Source organism: Kogia breviceps, chromosome 19 (assembly GCF_026419965.1).
Source record: "Kogia breviceps isolate mKogBre1 chromosome 19, mKogBre1 haplotype 1, whole genome shotgun sequence".
Taxonomy (NCBI): domain Eukaryota; kingdom Metazoa; phylum Chordata; class Mammalia; order Artiodactyla; family Physeteridae; genus Kogia; species Kogia breviceps.
Window position 1 is genome coordinate 39,344,726 of NC_081328.1, and position 17,267 is coordinate 39,361,992.

Here is a 17,267-nt window from a genome sequence, read left to right on the forward strand (position 1 = left end):
AAATTTTATGTGTTAAGAAGCCACCTTGATGTTTGCACACCGATGTGAATGTACTTACTAAGTATTACACGTAAAAATTACACTGAGGGCTTCCCTGGTGGCGCAGTGGTTAAAAATCCACCTGCCAATGCAGGAGACATGGGTTTGAGCCCTGGTCCAGGAAGATCCCACATGCCGTGGGGCAACTAAGCCCGTGCACCACAACAACTGAGCCTGCGCTCTAGAGCCCGTGTGCCACAACTACTGAACCCGTGTGGCTAGAGCCTGTGCTCCACAACAAGATAAGACACCACAATGAGAAGCCTGCACACCACAACGAAGAGTAGCCTCTGCTTGACACAACTAGAGAAAGCCCACGTGCAGCAACGAAGACCCAATGCAGCCAAAAAAAAAAAAAATTACACTGAACTGTACGCTTAAAAACGGTTAAAAGAGTAAATTTTGTGTGATGTATCTTCTACCACATCAAAAAAATAAATAATTAAAAATGTTTTATTTTTTAAAATGCAATTGACTTGTGCATATGGACCTTGTATTGTAATCTTTCTAAACTCCCTTATTAGTTCCAGTAGTTTTTGAAGGAATAGTCCTTAGGATCTTCTATGTACAATCATGACTTATGTCTTCTGTAAATACAGTTTTATTCCTTTCTTAAAAAAAAAAAGATATCTCTACATTAACAAAGCAAAGACTACCAGAATATAAAATCTTTTCTGTACGCTAAAACGCTTTTAAGATATGCCAAAGAGGAAGAACCATGACACAACAGATGTCAACTCAGATTAGGGAAAATAAGATTAAAATTACTTTGATTCAACACATGAGAACAATTTGAGAATGACTTTGCTTCAACATGTGATTAACAGAAAAACACCATTCAGTCATGTATCATTCCTGAGCCACAGAAGAACTACGGCAGCGGGAAGTGGACACAGGCTTTCCAGGGTTCCTTGGACTATCATCTTATTTGATCACGGGGTGATTCAACCAGGGAGCACTGTTTGGTCTTGATTCATCCAGAAGACACACTCGATGACTTGCTTCTATCACGAATTTACAGATGGGGTTGAAGTAAGTAAGGGAAGGGACTCTGAGAGTTCTCAGAATCCTCAGAATAGATGCAGATTCCCCCTGAGAGGCTGCACAAAGGGACTGAGACCTGCAGATCCTGGGGTTCAACCGCCAAAGTCTTAAACTGGAGAGGTAAGGAGCCCGAGGGGCAGGCAGGCCAGGACTAAGAAAACAAGAGCTCCAAAACACAAAAACAAAAACCATTAATAAAAAGTGCTAGGGGGCTTCCCTGGTGGCACAGTGGTTGGGAGTCCGCCTGCCGATGCAGGGGACACGGGTTTGTGCCCCGGTCCATTTGCAGCAACACTGTGCTGAGCACAGTCTCAGTAGTTGTGGCACATGGACTTAGTTTCTCCGTGGCATGTGGGATCTTTGCAGACCAGGGCTTGAACCCATGTCCCCTGCATTGGCAGGCAGATTCTTAACCACTGTGCTACCAGGGAAGCACCCCTCCTCCTCCTTTGAGGCACCTGTTATCCACCAACACACTTTTCTACTGCTTGCCCCAAAGACCTACCTACTTCCAAATCATTCTTCCACATTCTCCAGACTTTCCTCTCCACTCCAAGCCTCACCATCATATGGATGGTCCTGCCTGTACTGGCTGTTCCCTGACCTCCTCACCTCCAATGCCCTTTACCACTTCTCTACTTGTCACCCACACTGTGGACAGACCTCAGCACTTGCCATCCCACAAGCTATTCCTTAACTCCAGACTTGACTGGCTCACTCTTGCACCACCGCTTCCTACACCTCCACCTTCTCATTCTCTTTGTCCCAATCTTCTTTCTAATGTTGATTTCACTCTCCCAAGCAATCAGCCCCTTCCTAGCTTTACATTCTTGTCCAGGCAGTCTGGATAATCGGTTCCATCCCTCCTTTATTCCCCACATCTTTACCTCATCCTCCTGGTAAAACCCAGCCCTGGCTCTCACTGATCTGCCTCTGACACCCACATTTGGGCAGCTGAACACTGCCCGAGGCAGCATGCCCCCCCCCCCCCGCGGACTACTGCCTTGACATCCTGATGGTCCCTCACTGCCCCAGCCTTCTCCAGCCACTGGGCTGGGGGTCCTTCTACTTGTTCTTGTCAGCCCTCTCTTCTCCCTACCTTTGTCACCCCCCCTCTCACTCTCACTCGAAGCAGATAACTTCACTCCTACTTGACAGTGAAAATAGAAGCCATCAGGCAGAATCCCCCTCAACTTCCTGGCCCCCACTCCCACCCCACTAAAACACTTATTTTTATCCACACTCATCCTTTCCTCCCTTTCATTGTGGGAAAAGTTTCCTTCCTGTAGTTAATCCCTCCACCTGAGCCCTGCATCCCAGTAGCTCCAGTCTCCTCAGGGACTTGGTTCTTAAAATCCTCTCTGTCCCTTCAGTATTTCAACATGATGTTGAAATACGGAGGCTTTTGCAAGCTTCTCCCATGTTCCAAAAAGCAGTGTTCCCCAGACGCTACATTCCCACCTCCTCTGTAAAAGTCTCCCTTTCTCTCTTTTCCCCTTCAAAGCTGGAATTCTTAAACTTTTTCACACCACAGATGCTTTTGGCAGTCTGGTAGATGATGTTTCTGAATGCATACAACAATATACATAGAACTACCATGGAAACTAATTATATTGAAATACAGCTGTTACAATAGATTAAAATTTGTGACACAGTAATACATGTGCTTCTTTCATTTTAGTTTTCTGTCATCCATGAATGCATTAAATAAATAATGAGATACGGGGACTTACCTGGTGGTCCAGTGGCTAAGACTCCGAGTTCCCAATGCAGGGGGTCTGGGTTCAATCCCTGGTCAGGGAACTAGATCCCACACGCCGCAACTAAGAGTTAGCATGCCACAACTAAAGATCCTGCATGCCACAACTAAAAGATCCAGCACACGGCGACGAAGATCCCACATGCTGCAACTGAGACTCGACGCAGCCAAATAAATAAATAAATATTTTTTAAAAGAAAATAAATACATAAGATCTTGAAGTGAGTCTAATAACTCCCATATTCGCAAGCAGTGATGATTATAAACAATATTTTGCAACATCTGCATCAACTGTCATGTGATCTAAACATAGCTGTGATTTTTACAGGTGACAAAGTCACAGTCACTGCTAATACTAGTGAAGTGTGATGCCTACAGTTATAATGGAAGGGAAGGCTAAATTTTAATTAGAGGTGAGTGAAAAATCAAAATGTAATTTTCTTCTCATCCAAGTTCATGGATTCCCCTGAATTCTATTCATAGACCCCTTGGAGGGGATCAGTGAGCCCCAGATTAAAGCCCATGTTTTAAAGTCTATACTCTCTGCCCACCTCCTTATCTTTCATTCATGTCTTAATTTTAGGATTCATTAGTGCCAACTACATATAAGGGTAAGTAACCTTTTGCAATCTAGTTTTTATTCTTGTAGCCCAGGGTCACTATCCTCACCAAAGTCACCAGTGTTCCCCCACACTAGAAGGACTCTTTTCTATCTCCATAATACTCCATCTCCCTGCAGCCTCAGATGTCAAATCATTTCCTCCTTGGAAATTTCTCCTTCCTAGGCTTCTGTAGTATCCTTCCCTACGGCCATGCCTCCAGCTGCAAGTAAAAAAAATAAAAATAAAAATAAAAAGATTTAGGGTTTCCCTGGTGGCGCAGTGGTTGAGAGCCCGCCTGCCGATGCAGGGGACACGGGTTCGTGCCCCGGTCCGGGAGGATCCCACACGCCGCGGAGCGGCTGGGCCCGTGAACCATGGCCGCTGGGCCTGCGCGTCTGGAGCCTGTGCTCCGCAACGGGAGAGGCCACAACAGTGAGAGGCCCGCGAACTGCCAAAAAAAAAAAAAAAAAAAAAAAAAGATTTAAACTTATAAGGAAATATCCCACATTTTAAGAGGTCCAGATATGAGGCAGCTCCAGGGCTGATTAATTTGATGGCTCAGCAGCATCATCAGGGACCCAGGTACATTCCATCTTTCTGCTCTACCACCCTCAGCACAATGGCATATCCTCAATATGCTCTCTGCACAGTTAAAAGATGATTGTTGCAGTTCCAGGTGCCAACATGCAATTTTTAAAATAAATTTATTTATTTTATTGACATTTTTGGCTGCATTGGGTCTTCATTGCTGCGCACGCGGGCTTTCTCTAGTTGAGCGGGGGCTACTCTTCGTCGAGGTGCACGGGCTTCTCATTGCAGTGGCTTCTCTTGTTGGGAGCACGGGCTCTAGGTGCGTGGGCTTCAGTAGTTGTGGCTCACGGGCTCTAGAGCACAGGTCAGTAGATGTGGTGCACGGGCTTAGTTGCTCCGCGGCATGTGGGATTTTCCTGGAGCAGGGCTCAAACCTGTGTTCCTTTTTTTAAAAATAAATTTATTTATTATTTATTTATTATTTATTTATTTTTGACTGTGTTGGGTCTTCGTTTCTGTGCGTGGGCTATCTCCAGTTGCGGCAAGCGGGGGCCACTCTTCATCTCGGTGCGCGGGCCTCTCACTGTCGCGGCCCCTCCCGTTGCAGAGCACAGACTCCAGACATGTAGGTTCAGTAGCTGTGACACACGGGCCCAGCTGCTCCGTGGCATGTGGGATCTTCCCAGACCAGGGCTCGAACCCATGTCCTCTGCATTGGCAGGCAGATTCCCAACCACTGTACCACCACGGAAGACCCCCCTTTTTAAAAAATATTTATTTATTTTAATGTATTTATTTTTGGCTGCATTGTGTCTTCATTGCTGCACGCTGGCTTTCTCTAGTTGCGGTGAGTGGGAGCTTCTCTTGCGGAGCACGGACTCTAGGCGCGCAGGCTTCAGTAGTTGTGGCACGAGGGCTCACCAGTTGTGGCTCACAGGCTCTAGAGTGCAGGCTTAGTAGTTGTGGAGCACGGGCTTAGCTGCTCCACGGCATGTGGGATCTTCCCAGACCAGGGCTCGAACCCGTGTCCCCTGCATTGGCAGGTAGATTCTTAACCACTGCACCACCACGGAAGCCCCCCAACATGCAATGGAAAAAGAGAGTGTGTCTCTTCCTTTCTTTTCCTTTTGGCCACGCCTCGCACCTTTCAGGATCTTAGTTCCCCCACCAGGGACTGAACTTGGGCCTCAGCAGTGAAACTGCCGAAAGCTAACCACTGGACCGCCAGGGAATTCCCTCTTCCTATCTGTTTTTACCCAGTGAGGAGACATTCCCCAGAAGACCCCAGAAGTCTTTCCTTACATCTCACTGACCTGAATTGCATCACATGTGCCTTCCTAAATCAGTCGCTGGCAAGGAAATTGTGATAACCAGAGTTGGCTTGGATTAATCAGGATTTACTGCTGCTTGGAGGAAAGGTGGAATGCAGAACAAAATCAGGGCTCTGCCAGGAATGAAGAGGGTAGGCAATCAGATCTCACTGATATGCACTAGTTTTTCTTCTGCCTTTTTGCTTGCTCCTTCATTTTTCTTTGCAATACAGTCTTCCTACCCCTTAGGTGCTCTATTCTATCAGATTCTATTCCGGTCCTCTTCCAAGCTAGGACCATCCCACACCATGAGGTCTCCCTGAGTGACCCTATTCAGGCCTATGGCTTTAACTGCCACTTGGGTACAGCCGACTCTCCACCTAGACATTGCTCCTTAGCTCTAGGCCTGTGTATTCCCTGTTGCGTACTGGCCCCTGACTTCCATCTGGATATTCTTCAGGCCTCTCGAACTCAACCTGTGCAAACACACTCCTCCTGAATTCCCTGCGTCTCAGTACATGGCCCTACCTTCACCCAACATCCCAAGATTGAAATCTGTCCACTCAGACTCTTCCCTCTCCCTTACCCCCATGACACATTCAGTCATCTTGAACTGTGGTAGATTCTCTCCACTCGGTATCTCTAAACTCTGTCCCTTAGGCAGGGCCCTCCTCATTTCAGGACTGGCTGGTAACCTTGCCTCTTGCTCCACTCCATGCCTGTCTCGCTGATACCAGAAGCATCCTTCTAAAAGGCAAATCTGAGTCTGTCCCAGCCCTGTTCAGGATCCTTCAGTGGCTTCCTAGTCCTCAAGGCACATCCAGGTCTGGTGCCTGCTGACTTCTCCAGTTCACTACATGAAATTTCCCTCGTTCCCCCTAAACTCAATATGCCAACTCCCACATCTGGACTGTACACACGCCGTTTCTTCCACACCATAAACTCCCTCAACACACACATACACACACATTTTTTTTCCTTCCACATGCACTCAAAAAATACTTCTGTTTCTGATTTGTCATAAGCAATGAGACTGTGCATATTGTTCTGTAACTTGTTTTTGTCAGCTGCCATGGTTGGCCACCTTTCCACATCAATGATAGTTCTACCTTATCTTTCTTTTTTTGGCTGCGCCGGGTCTTAGTTGCACACAAGGGATATTCGTTCCCGCGGGCGTGTGGGATCTTTAGTTGCGGCATGCGGGCTTCTTAGTTGTGGCATGCATGTGTAATCTAGTTCCCCGACCAGGGATCGATCCCAGGCCCCCTGCATTAGAAGCGTGGAGTCTTACCCACTGGACCACCAGGGAAGTCCCTACCTTATCTTTCTTACAAATGGCTCCTTTATATTCCTTAGTAGGACTAAGAGTAGTTTATTTAACTATACCTCTATTGATGGACATATCGATAATTCTGCCAGTTTACCTCCAGAATGTATCCATTTATACTACCACTAATAGTACATAGAAATAGTGTATAAAAGCACCCATTTCTCAGAATCTTCATCAACACTAGATATTGTCAATCTTTAAAATTATTGCTCATATAATTTTTTGCCTTAAATGTGTGTTTTTCTTTTTCTTTTTTTAAAATAAATTTATTTATTTTTATTTATTTATTTTTTGGCTGTGTTGGGTCTTTGTTGCTGTGCGTAGGCTTTCTCTAGTTGCAGCGAGTGGGGGCTACTCTTCGTTGCGGTGCGCGGGCTTCTCATTACGGTGGCTTCTCTTGTTGCAGAGCACAGGCTCTAGGTGCGTGGGCTTCAGTAGTTGCGGTGCATGGGCTCAGTAGTTGTGGCTCGCGGGCTCTAGAGCACAGGCTCAGTAGTTGTGGCGCATTGGCTTAGTTGCTCTGCGGCATGTGGGATCTTCCCAGACCCTCCCCAGACCAGGGAGGATTCTTAACTACTGTGCCACCAGGGAAGTCCCTAAACGTGTGTTTTTCTGATTAGTAGTGAGACTGAGCATTTTTTAATATATTTTTTACTTATCATGAACCATCTATTCCTTTCATCCATTTTTTTCTGAGTGTTTGTTTTCTTCTTATTGATTTGTATCCACCCACCCACTCCCCCACCCCCACTTTCTCCACCTGCCTAATTCCTACCAGACATTCAAGATAGGCCCGGTACCACCTCCTCCAAAAAGTCTTCGCTAAAAAAAATAAAAATAAATTTTAAAAAATTAAAAAACAACAACAACAACAAAAAGTCTTCGCCAGTTCTCTGGCCTCTCCCTGCCTCTCCCCTCAAGTTAAGCCCCCAACTCTGCACTGTCTACATACCAACCTTGCTGTGAGTTTTTCTCCTCCACAAGTTCATGAGTGCTTGGGTCTGTTACCTCTATTTCCCCAGCTCATATTAGTGTGCCCTGCGTAGTATAGGTGCATAATAAAAGAATGAGCAAATAATTGGCAAATAGGATTACCTTCAGGCTTATTTTCTTTTTCCTATTCCTTGAGAAAACAATACAGAACAAAATAGCCAGTTTTGTTCTATTTCATAGCCAAATATGAATTTAGCATAACTCCTTTCACATAAAGAGCTTCAGCTCTCTGCCTTCATTGTTTAATTTTTTTCCTTGGCTTCGTTTTGAAAGTTAAAGTCCCTGGGGTCCTAGGATCCCAGTCTCAAGACCCGAAATCTCCCAGTCCCTGAGACACAACCTCATTTCCAAACATCACACCTCTGCCTCCTTACTTCCCAAGATACGCATGCTCCTGGCATACTGCGGGCCAGGCATCCAGGAAAGGCCAGAGACGAAGGTGCAACCAAAATAATGTCTTATTGGAATTCCCTGGCGGTCCAGTGGTTAGGACCCTGTGCTTTCACTGCTGAGGGCCCAGGTTCAATCCCTGGTTGTAGAACTAAGATCCCTCATGCCGCAAGGTGAGGCAAAAAAAAAAAAAAAAGTCAAAATTATGTCTTATTCAACCTGGAATGCTCAATAAATGCTTAGGACATATACAAACTTGTTAGTTGACAAATGCTACATTTATTATCAGACACAAACCAAGGCCTCAGACAAAGGAATGCCACATCCCATTACATTATCATAACCTGGATCAGAGAACATGGAGCCAAGCAAATTAAACTCAACACTCAATAATCAAGCCATGGGTAATGAACTTGAGACCCTATGAGAAGGACCATGAACCTGGGCCTTCTGTTCAACCTCAACAGAAGTCAGATCTGAAACTGAATCTGTAGGATCATCACAAAGTAATTAGGTTTTAACTTTTTCAAATGTATTTAAAGCAATCACTCATTTTGTTTTTACTCTGAATAAGATCTTCATCTGTAGCAGCAGCTGCCAAGCTAAACCTGAGTTCCAACTGCATCTCGTGATAATAACAGCAGCTAATATTTGTTGAGCATTGACTATGTCAGGCACTGTGCTAAGTGCGCATGCATCATCTCATTTAACCCGGATAGACAGGTCAGTTCTCAGCAGAAATGGAAAGCACAGCCTGCTAATAACTGGGAGGGTTTATGTTCAGCTCTGCTAATGTACACAAGCATCTCAGTTTCCAACCCATTTCTACAGACTTGGAGGAGCCTCTAGCTTCTTAGAGAAAACTTACACTGCAACTTCTCAAACTCAGAGAAATTCACACGTTCTAACCTGTTTGCCTATAAACTAAGATTTGAAGGAAGCTTTCCCACTTCTGGGACACTAGAAGGAGGAGCAAGGCACTGTTATTAATCAAGAAAAGGCTGAAATTAAAGTCTCGCGTTTCACAAGTGTTCATAAACTGCTTTCAGCTTATTTTAAAGGAAGCAAACAGGGCCTCCCTGGTGGCGCAGTGGTTGAGAATCCGCCTGCCGATGCAGGGGACACGGGTTCGTGCCCCGGTCCGGGAAGATCCCACATGCCGCGGAGCGGCTGGGCCCGTGAGCCATGGCCGCTGAGCCTGCGCGTCCGGAGCCTGTTCTCCGCAACGGGAGAGGCCGCGACAGTCAGAGGCCCGCGTACCACAAAAAAAAAAAAAGGAAGCAAACAGCCGTTCCAGAGTCACAAGGAGGGAAGGGCTGGCAAGTTCACCCCCACCTCAGAAGCCTTCCACTTCACCTGGGCAGACTCGGAGAGGGGCCTGGCTAAGCCTCTGAAGACAGGCAGCCCCAAGGAGCGGATCCGTTGGGGGAGGGGAGCTTCGGGGCTGAAGGAGGAGCTCCGACCCCACCCTCAAACTTCAAAGGGAGCAGCCAGATCCTCCCTGAAAAGGCTGAGCTGCAGACACTCCTGGAGGTCGCTCCAGCTCTTCCGACAGCCGGGCGGGAGCTGGAGGGAGCGGGCGGGGAGGCCCGGTGGGGTGAGGGGAGGGAAACTGAGCCCGGGAGGGGGCAGGCGTGGGGCGAGCCAGAGCCTTCTAAAGAAGCCCTGAAGATTCTTGGCGGCCGCAGCTGGAAGGCGGCCGAGTTCTCTTTCGAAAAAAGAGAGAGAAAACAACAACAACAAAAAAGAAACCAAAAAAACACCTCGTCTGAGCATGACTCTAGGCCGTGGCGCTTTCACCAGCGCCTCTGCAACGGCTCCCAGAGAAAGCTCGCCAGACGGGGACAGACCGACAACCCAACTGAGCGCAAGAGCGGCCAGAAGCCGGCCCAGGTCGGAGCGGGTGCTTGGAAGTTTGGGGTGGGGGTGAGGGCGGACTGCACCGACGCTGCCATAATTGGTTCAGAGACAGTTGGCCATCCATATGGAAAAGATAAAGTAGATCCCTATCTTACAGCAGGCCTCCAAATAAGTTCCAGATGCACTAAAGACCTACAGGGAACAAGCAAAACTACTATAGGGCTTTGGGAAGAAAACACAGAAGGACAGCTTTATAATAGTGGGAGAAGGGACCGTTCCTTTAACAAGGTCTAAAACGTGCAAAATGTAAATGAAGAGATGGAAAACTTTGTCTACGTTAAAATGAAAACCGTCTCTAAGGCAAACGACATCACACGCAAAGTGTAAAGACAAGCCATAGAGCCCATAATATTTGCAACCCATACAACCAAGAAAAAATTCGTAGAATATCTTAAAATGTCTAAGAGAAACAGCTCAATAGAAAAAAAAAAATGGGCAAAGGAAATGAACAGGCAATTCCAGAAGGTCAGTTACAAAAGAAAATTGAATCAACTCTACTTGTGGTCATAACTGGAAGTTACAACCATGAGATCCCATTGAGCATCTGTGGGACTGACAAAAATTAAGGTCTGATAACTTGTGGAACTGAGTATAGAGAAATGAGAATTAGGTTGCTAGTAAAAGTGTAAATTGGTACAACCATCTAGGAAAAAATATGCCAAACCTTGTAAAGTTGAAGCTGCACAAGCTCTTGGTAGAGATATTTTCCTTCACATTCACAAGTGGACGAGTCCTGTATTCACTTGATGTAAGAGAGAATAGTGGAAACAATCTAACTGGCCCTGTGTGAAAATAGAATAGACTGGTTTTATTCATCCAATGCAATACTTTGAAGTAGTTAAAAGGAATGAAATAAATCTACATGTGTCAACATGGCTAAATCACAAAATCTAATGTAGGGTGGAAAAAAAAACAGGTTACAAAAGGATATCACACTCTGATACCATTTATGTAAAATTTCAAAACAAAAAAATACATAGTAAAAATACAAAATCATGCTTGTATATTTAAATTTTTTTTAATTTAAAATAAAACAGAAACCACAATGAGATACCACTTCACATTCATTAAGATGTCTACTTTTTTCTTTTTTAAGTAACAAGTGTTGGCAAGGATGTGGAGAATTTGGAACTCCTGTGCATTGCTGGTGGGAATGTAAAATGGTGCAGCCACTGAGGAAAATGGTATGGCAATTCCTCAAAAAAAGTAAACACAGAATTATCCGATCCAGCAATTCTGCTTCTGGGTATATACCCGGAAGAACTGAAAGTAGGCAGTCAAACAGATATTTGTACACCCACGTTCATAGCAGCATTAATCACAATAGTCAATAGGTGGAAGCAACTCCAGTGTCCATGGGTGGATGGATTAAACACAAAATGTGGTATATGCATACAACAGAATATTACACAGCCTTAACAAGGAATAAAATTCTGATATATTCTGTAACATGGACTAACCTTGATGACATTATGCTAAATGAAATTAGACAGACACAAAAGGACAAAACGGTGTGATTCCACTTATATGTGTTACTTAGAGTAGTCAAATTCATAGAAACAGAAAGTAGAATGGCGATGGGGGCGGGGTTACTGTTCAAGGGGTACAGTTTCAGCTTGGGAAGGTGACAGTTCTGGAGATGAATGGTGGTGACAGTTGCAGAATGTGTATGTTCTTAATCCCACAGAATTGTAGTTAAAAATGGTTAAAATGGTAAATTTTGTTAGGTACATTTAATTTAAAAATAGGAATTTAAAAGAAGAAAATTGGCTTGAATCCAGCCCCTCTACCTAGCAGAGCGGGCAGAGCCGCTCACCTACCTGTAAAGCGCGGCTGACTCCAGACACCTGGATCGCCCCTACCCTACCCTCCACTCCCCTACACCCAGTCTTTACCCCGCGGCCTGGCAAGTCTCACTACGCAGACGCGGAGCTGGGGGTGGGTGGGTAGGAGGGGGCGTGGCCTCACTCTGCGCCTGTGCGGAATTCCAGCTGCAGCTGCTGTGGGGGAGAAGATGCCCAGGTTGGGCTCCGCGGCCGCCGGCCGAGGGGAGGCCCGCACTGCACACGCGCAGTCTGAGCATCCGCGTCAAAAGCCGAAGAGAGTGCGCGCTCCCCACGTCCTGCGCGTCCGGCTGCCGGGCATTAGTCCCTGCCGTTCCTGCTGGGCCCGGACGGGCTGGCGCGCCCTCGTCTGAAAAGCAATGCCCCGGGAGATCATCACCCTGCAACTGGGCCAGTGCGGCAACCAGAGTGAGCGAACGATCGCCAGGCCCAGCCAGTCTCCGGTTCTGCCCCTTCGGGTCCCACCCGAGTGCTTCGCATCCTCCAGCACCCCCTTTCCCTTCCATGAACCCCCTGCCCTACTGCGCATGATGAGCCAAGTCCCGGACCCCAGACCAAGAGCCCTGCCTCCAGCTCCCGGCTGTCACGGCTCCCAGACTCTTGGGCCCACCTCTGAGAGTGACAGCCTCTGAGCCTCACCTTGGGCTCCTGAGGCCTTACGGCTCTAGCAGATCCAGGCGTCTCTCCTCTCCCCCCAGTTGGGTTCGAGTTCTGGAAACAGCTGTGCGCCGAGCATGGTATCAGCCCCGAGGGCATCGTGGAGGAGTTCGCCACCGAGGGCACTGACCGCAAGGACGTCTTTTTCTACCAGGTGCCCCCAGCGACTTGGCCAGGGTTGGCAATGGCCCAGGGGGCCTGAAACGAAGGGCTTGGTACTGGGAAACCTGCTGGGCAAAGGAGCCAGGGCGGCTGGCTTGAAGAGGGAGGGCAGGCAGGAGTCAGAGTTGGGAGGACTGGAGGACTGGGTGAGCCCGAGCTTATCGGGCCCGATCCTGGACTCCCCTTGACAGGCAGACGATGAGCACTACATCCCCAGGGCGGTGCTGCTGGACCTGGAGCCGCGGGTGATCCATTCCATCCTCAATTCCCCCTATGCCAAGCTCTACAACCCAGAGAACATCTACCTGTCAGAGCATGGAGGAGGAGCTGGCAACAACTGGGCCAGCGGATTCTCCCAGGTATCCAGGTGGCCATCCCAGAGATTCTTGCTGTTCCCTTCCTGGGGCAAGGCAGGCACAAGCAGTCTGGGTATTTGACCACACTGACAATAAATAAGAGACAAGGGGATTACCCTGATGAGAGGGACAGCCAGAGAGAGGTTTATGCAAACTTTGTGCAAACCATTTGCAAAGTAGCATTTCTGGGGGGAGGGCCATAGCCCTCCGAGGTGGCAGCAGTGTCCTAGAGTAGAATTATTGGTGCTGAAAAGAGATGCTCTCCAGAAACTTCATCCTCATCCTCCCTCCTCATGTCTCTATACAGGGTGAGAAAATCCATGAAGACATCTTTGACATCATAGACCGAGAAGCAGATGGAAGTGACAGCCTAGAGGTGAGGCCGCCCCCCTGGGGGTGGGGGTGGGGAGGAAGCTGAAAAGTGCTGGGGAAAGGTCAGGAGGTAGCCTGATCAGATGTGTGATGGGGGCAATTCAATTCAAAACTCTTCCATTGAGTATCAGATGTGAGATAGTGAGGTAAATAAGGTACAGTCCTTGTCCTCAGGGCAAGGAGATCCTAATCTGGATGGCATCAGCTCCTTCCTTCTCAAGGAGCCTCAGTCTGGACGGACATAGAGGAAGCCTTGACACGTTAGCGTGTTGGGAGTAGGAAATGACACAAGCCTGAAGCCTCTCCGCCAGATCCCTGGAGACTGCCTCTCCATCCCTCCCTTGCAGGGCTTTGTGCTGTGTCATTCCATCGCTGGGGGCACCGGTTCTGGCCTGGGTTCCTACCTCTTAGAGCGACTGAATGACAGGTAAGCCTGTGTTTGGGGGGAGGGCATTAGCCCTGTTTCCCTGAGTAATATCTTTCCTTTTTATCACTTTTTTCTTTCGGACTGGAAGGCCTACCACTACCACCTTTGAGTCGTAGGTAGGAACACAGCCTGGCCACCCAGGGAACATCTTGGAAGCAGTAACTCCCAGGAGGGGGGTTTGCCTAGGGGGAGAAGGGGACCTACGAGGTTTGATGCTTTAGGCTTATCTTTTTTTGGCGTCTGGGCTCTGAAGACTCAATTCTGCCCTCACCCCTTTTGTATAAGATGTTGGTGGCACTTGGAAAGGAAGGGACCCTCTTATCCCTAGAGAAGATAGAGATGGGCAGTGATGGGAGTCCTTCCAATTCACTATGTCACCTTCCCCTTTCCCTCTTCCTTATCCCCAGGTACCCCAAGAAGCTGGTGCAGACATACTCGGTGTTTCCCAACCAGGACGAGATGAGCGATGTGGTGGTCCAGCCCTACAACTCACTGCTCACGCTCAAGAGGCTGACCCAGAACGCAGACTGTGTGGTGAGCATGCGAGGACAGAGCGGGGGCTTTGGTCGACCTCCCCAAACCAGAGAGACACCTACACCCTGCTCTTCCCAAGCCCTTGCCCAGAGAACAGAGGACCAACAAAGCCATACCTGGTGGACCAAATTATGAAATAAGGACCTGATCCCAAGTTTCTTATAGTCCCTTTAGGCAGGAAGACTCTCAGCAAAGTGAATAACACGCCCCCACCCCACGTGTTTCCACTTAGCCTGTTTTTTAAAAATTAATTAATTAGTTAATTTTATTTTTGGCTGTGTTGAGTCTTCATTGCTGTGCACAGGCTTTCTCTAGTTGCAGAGAGCGGGGCTACTCTTCTTCGTTGTGGTGTGTGGGCTTCTCATTGCGGTGGCTTCTCTTGTTGCAGAGCACAGGCTCTAGGCACGTGAGCTTCAGTAGCTGTGGCTCACGGGCTTACTTCCTCCACGGCATGTGGGATCTTCCCAGACCAGGGCTCGAACCTGTGTCCCCCGCATTAGCAGGCGGATTCTTGACCACTGCGCCACCAGGGAAGCCGCTCCACTTAGCCTGTTTAATGCCTACTCATGCTTACATTCTCAGCCCAAGGGTCACTTTCTTAGCAAAACCTTCCCTGACCACCCAGACAAGGTCAAATTCCTTTGTGCATATTTCAGGCTATAACTATACTTTTCTGTTGTTTTATATTTAATGTCGGTCTCCCTCCTCTAGACTATAGATGTGGTGAGGGGGAAGACCATGCCTGTTTTACTCTCCATAGTTTCTCTAGGCACCATGCCTGGCACATGCTGGACAATCAAATATTTGTTTAATGCACTGGGTGGTAGAAACGTGTCTCCTGATGCCCCAGAGACAGTACTTGCCCTTTAAATTAGCACACCTACTTCCTAGTTTTGGAATTCTTCCTAGTTTTGGAGTTTAGAGGGGGACTAAACAAAGAACTTATTTCTCTGCCCCCTTTCTCCTCAAAAAGGTGCTGTGACCCTCTTCTGTCCCCACAGGTGGTGCTGGACAACACAGCCCTGAACCGGATCGCCACAGACCGCCTGCACATCCAGAACCCATCCTTCTCTCAGATCAACCAGCTGGTGAGCCCTCACTCCTAGACTCTTCTGGACTGGAACCCCCGCTTGCCCGAGTGCCATCTGGGGAAGGGAGGCCTCCCAGGACAATGCCCTTGACACAGCACCCCTGTCCCCAGGTGTCCACCATCATGTCGGCCAGCACCACCACCCTGCGCTACCCCGGCTACATGAACAATGACCTCATCGGCCTCATCGCCTCGCTCATTCCCACACCACGGCTCCACTTCCTCATGACTGGCTACACACCCCTCACCACGGACCAGTCGGTAAGAGCAGCCCTCAGGCCCAGCAGGCCCTGACTAGCCTTTGTGTTTTCCCTGCTGCACCGGAGCTGCCCCGTGCAGCCCCCAGAGGCCCTGCGCTCAGGGACTGGCACAGGCTGGGCGACTTCCTGGCTGACTTGCTCTCCTCCTCCCTCTGCCTGTGGCTCCCTGCAGGGCCCGGGCCGTACGGGCTCTGCTGACGCTCCTGCACAAGGGCATGAGTTTGCTGAGCTCGGGAGGACTGAGATCCCTGATCCCACAGCAGAGGCTCAGTGTGGACCTGAATCTAAGGACGCTCTCCAGAGAGGCCAAACTACCCCGAGTCCGATGGGGACGTGTGTGGCCTACTGCTCTCTGTCCATGCGTTTCTCGACTGTGCCCTGATTGCTGGCCTGCCCTGTGGCCACTGTCCCCTCAGGTGGCCAGCGTGAGGAAGACCACGGTCCTGGATGTCATGAGGAGGCTGCTGCAGCCCAAGAACGTGATGGTGTCCACGGGCCGGGATCGCCAGACCAACCACTGCTACATCGCCATCCTCAACATCATCCAGGGGGAGGTGGACCCCACCCAGGTAGGTGAGGCCCCTTCGTTCTACCCCCAGAGCCCACAGGGGTAGAGGAGAGGCTACCACCACCACTCCTGTGCCCACCCCAGGTCCACAAGAGCCTGCAGAGGATCCGGGAACGGAAGTTGGCCAACTTCATCCCCTGGGGCCCAGCCAGCATCCAGGTGGCCCTGTCCAGGAAGTCGCCCTACCTGCCTTCTGCCCACAGGGTCAGCGGGCTCATGATGGCCAACCACACCAGCATCTCCTCGGTGAGCCTAGCCTCCTGGTCTTCTTTGGCCACTCTCTTCCACTAGCCACCTTCCTCATTCTCCCCCAGTTCCATTCCAACCCCTTGTCTTGCACTGGCTCCTGGAGATTTCTATCTCTTGCAGCTCTTTGAAAGTTCCTGTCAGCAGTATGACAAGCTGCGGAAGCGGGAGGCCTTCCTGGAGCAGTTCCGCAAGGAGGACATCTTCAAGGAGAACTTTGACGAGCTGGACAGGTCCAGGGAGGTCGTGCAGGAGCTTATTGATGAGTATCATGCAGCCACGCGGCCAGACTACATCTCCTGGGGCACCCAGGAGCAGTGACTTCCTCCCCACTGCACCCCCTGGACAGTAAGCACAGCCCCCATCATGCCTGGTCCCTCTGGTCCAAATTCCCCTCACCAAGAACCTTTCTAGGTTCTTCTTCAGCCCAGGAGTTGGCCCTGCTTCCTCCCTTCCATGCCTGACCCTTGATATGCTTATTTAGCTCTAATAAAGTAATAAAGCTTCATTGTGAATATAGTCAGGCCTTGGTCTGTGAATATGGGGGACGATAAAAGTATCTCCATGGTGCCTCACAGTTCCCAGGCATGTGTTGGTAGGGTGGCCTTTACCTGCTCTAGCTTAGTCCCAGTCTTTGTGTGTCCACTGTTTCCATGAGCATCCCTTACCTAGAACCAAGCTGTTCTACTGGTGCCAGTCCTACTCTCGAGAGACTATAGAGGATTACTGATGTCTATTGTCTCCTCAGTGCCTAAGCTCCTGCCCTAGGGTGGATCAATATTGCCCATATTGCCCCAGCCTCCTCCACTCAGGGCAGAGGCTGTAGAGGCTAC

The 17,267-nt window shown here is 48.9% G+C and overlaps 2 protein-coding genes across 2 annotated transcripts in view; one reads left to right on the forward strand and one right to left on the reverse strand.

Annotated features, from left to right (window-relative positions):
- RETREG3 (reticulophagy regulator family member 3) overlaps positions 1-12,178 on the reverse strand; it is a 56,745-nt gene extending 44,567 nt beyond the window's left edge. Inside the window, exons 1-2 of the mRNA XM_067021006.1 lie at positions 11,739-12,178; positions 10,583-10,700 (exon numbers count right to left, since the gene is read on the reverse strand). The gene's annotated coding sequence lies outside the window, so the exon portion shown is untranslated. The remainder of the gene's footprint in view (positions 1-10,582; positions 10,701-11,738) is intronic.
- Positions 11,867-16,953, forward strand: LOC131746662 (tubulin gamma-2 chain). The gene is made up of 11 exons (XM_059048274.2): positions 11,867-12,170; positions 12,461-12,573; positions 12,773-12,940; positions 13,245-13,313; positions 13,657-13,736; positions 14,144-14,270; positions 15,272-15,358; positions 15,472-15,621; positions 16,037-16,189; positions 16,273-16,434; positions 16,558-16,953. The coding sequence occupies exons 1-11, from the start codon at positions 12,122-12,124 to the stop codon at positions 16,753-16,755; spliced, it is 1,356 nt and encodes a 451-aa protein (XP_058904257.1). The 5' UTR covers positions 11,867-12,121; the 3' UTR covers positions 16,756-16,953.
- The last annotated feature ends 314 nt before the right edge of the window (positions 16,954-17,267 follow it).

Coding starts and splice junctions, on each gene's coding strand:
- LOC131746662 (XM_059048274.2), top strand. CDS start 12,122: ATGCCCCGGGAGATCATCACCCTGCAACTGGGCCAGTGCGGCAACCAG. Junction 14,271..15,271: donor CCCAGAACGCAGACTGTGTG/GTGAGCATGCGA, acceptor CTGTCCCCACAG/GTGGTGCTGGACAACACAGC. Junction 15,359..15,471: donor TCTCTCAGATCAACCAGCTG/GTGAGCCCTCAC, acceptor CCCTGTCCCCAG/GTGTCCACCATCATGTCGGC.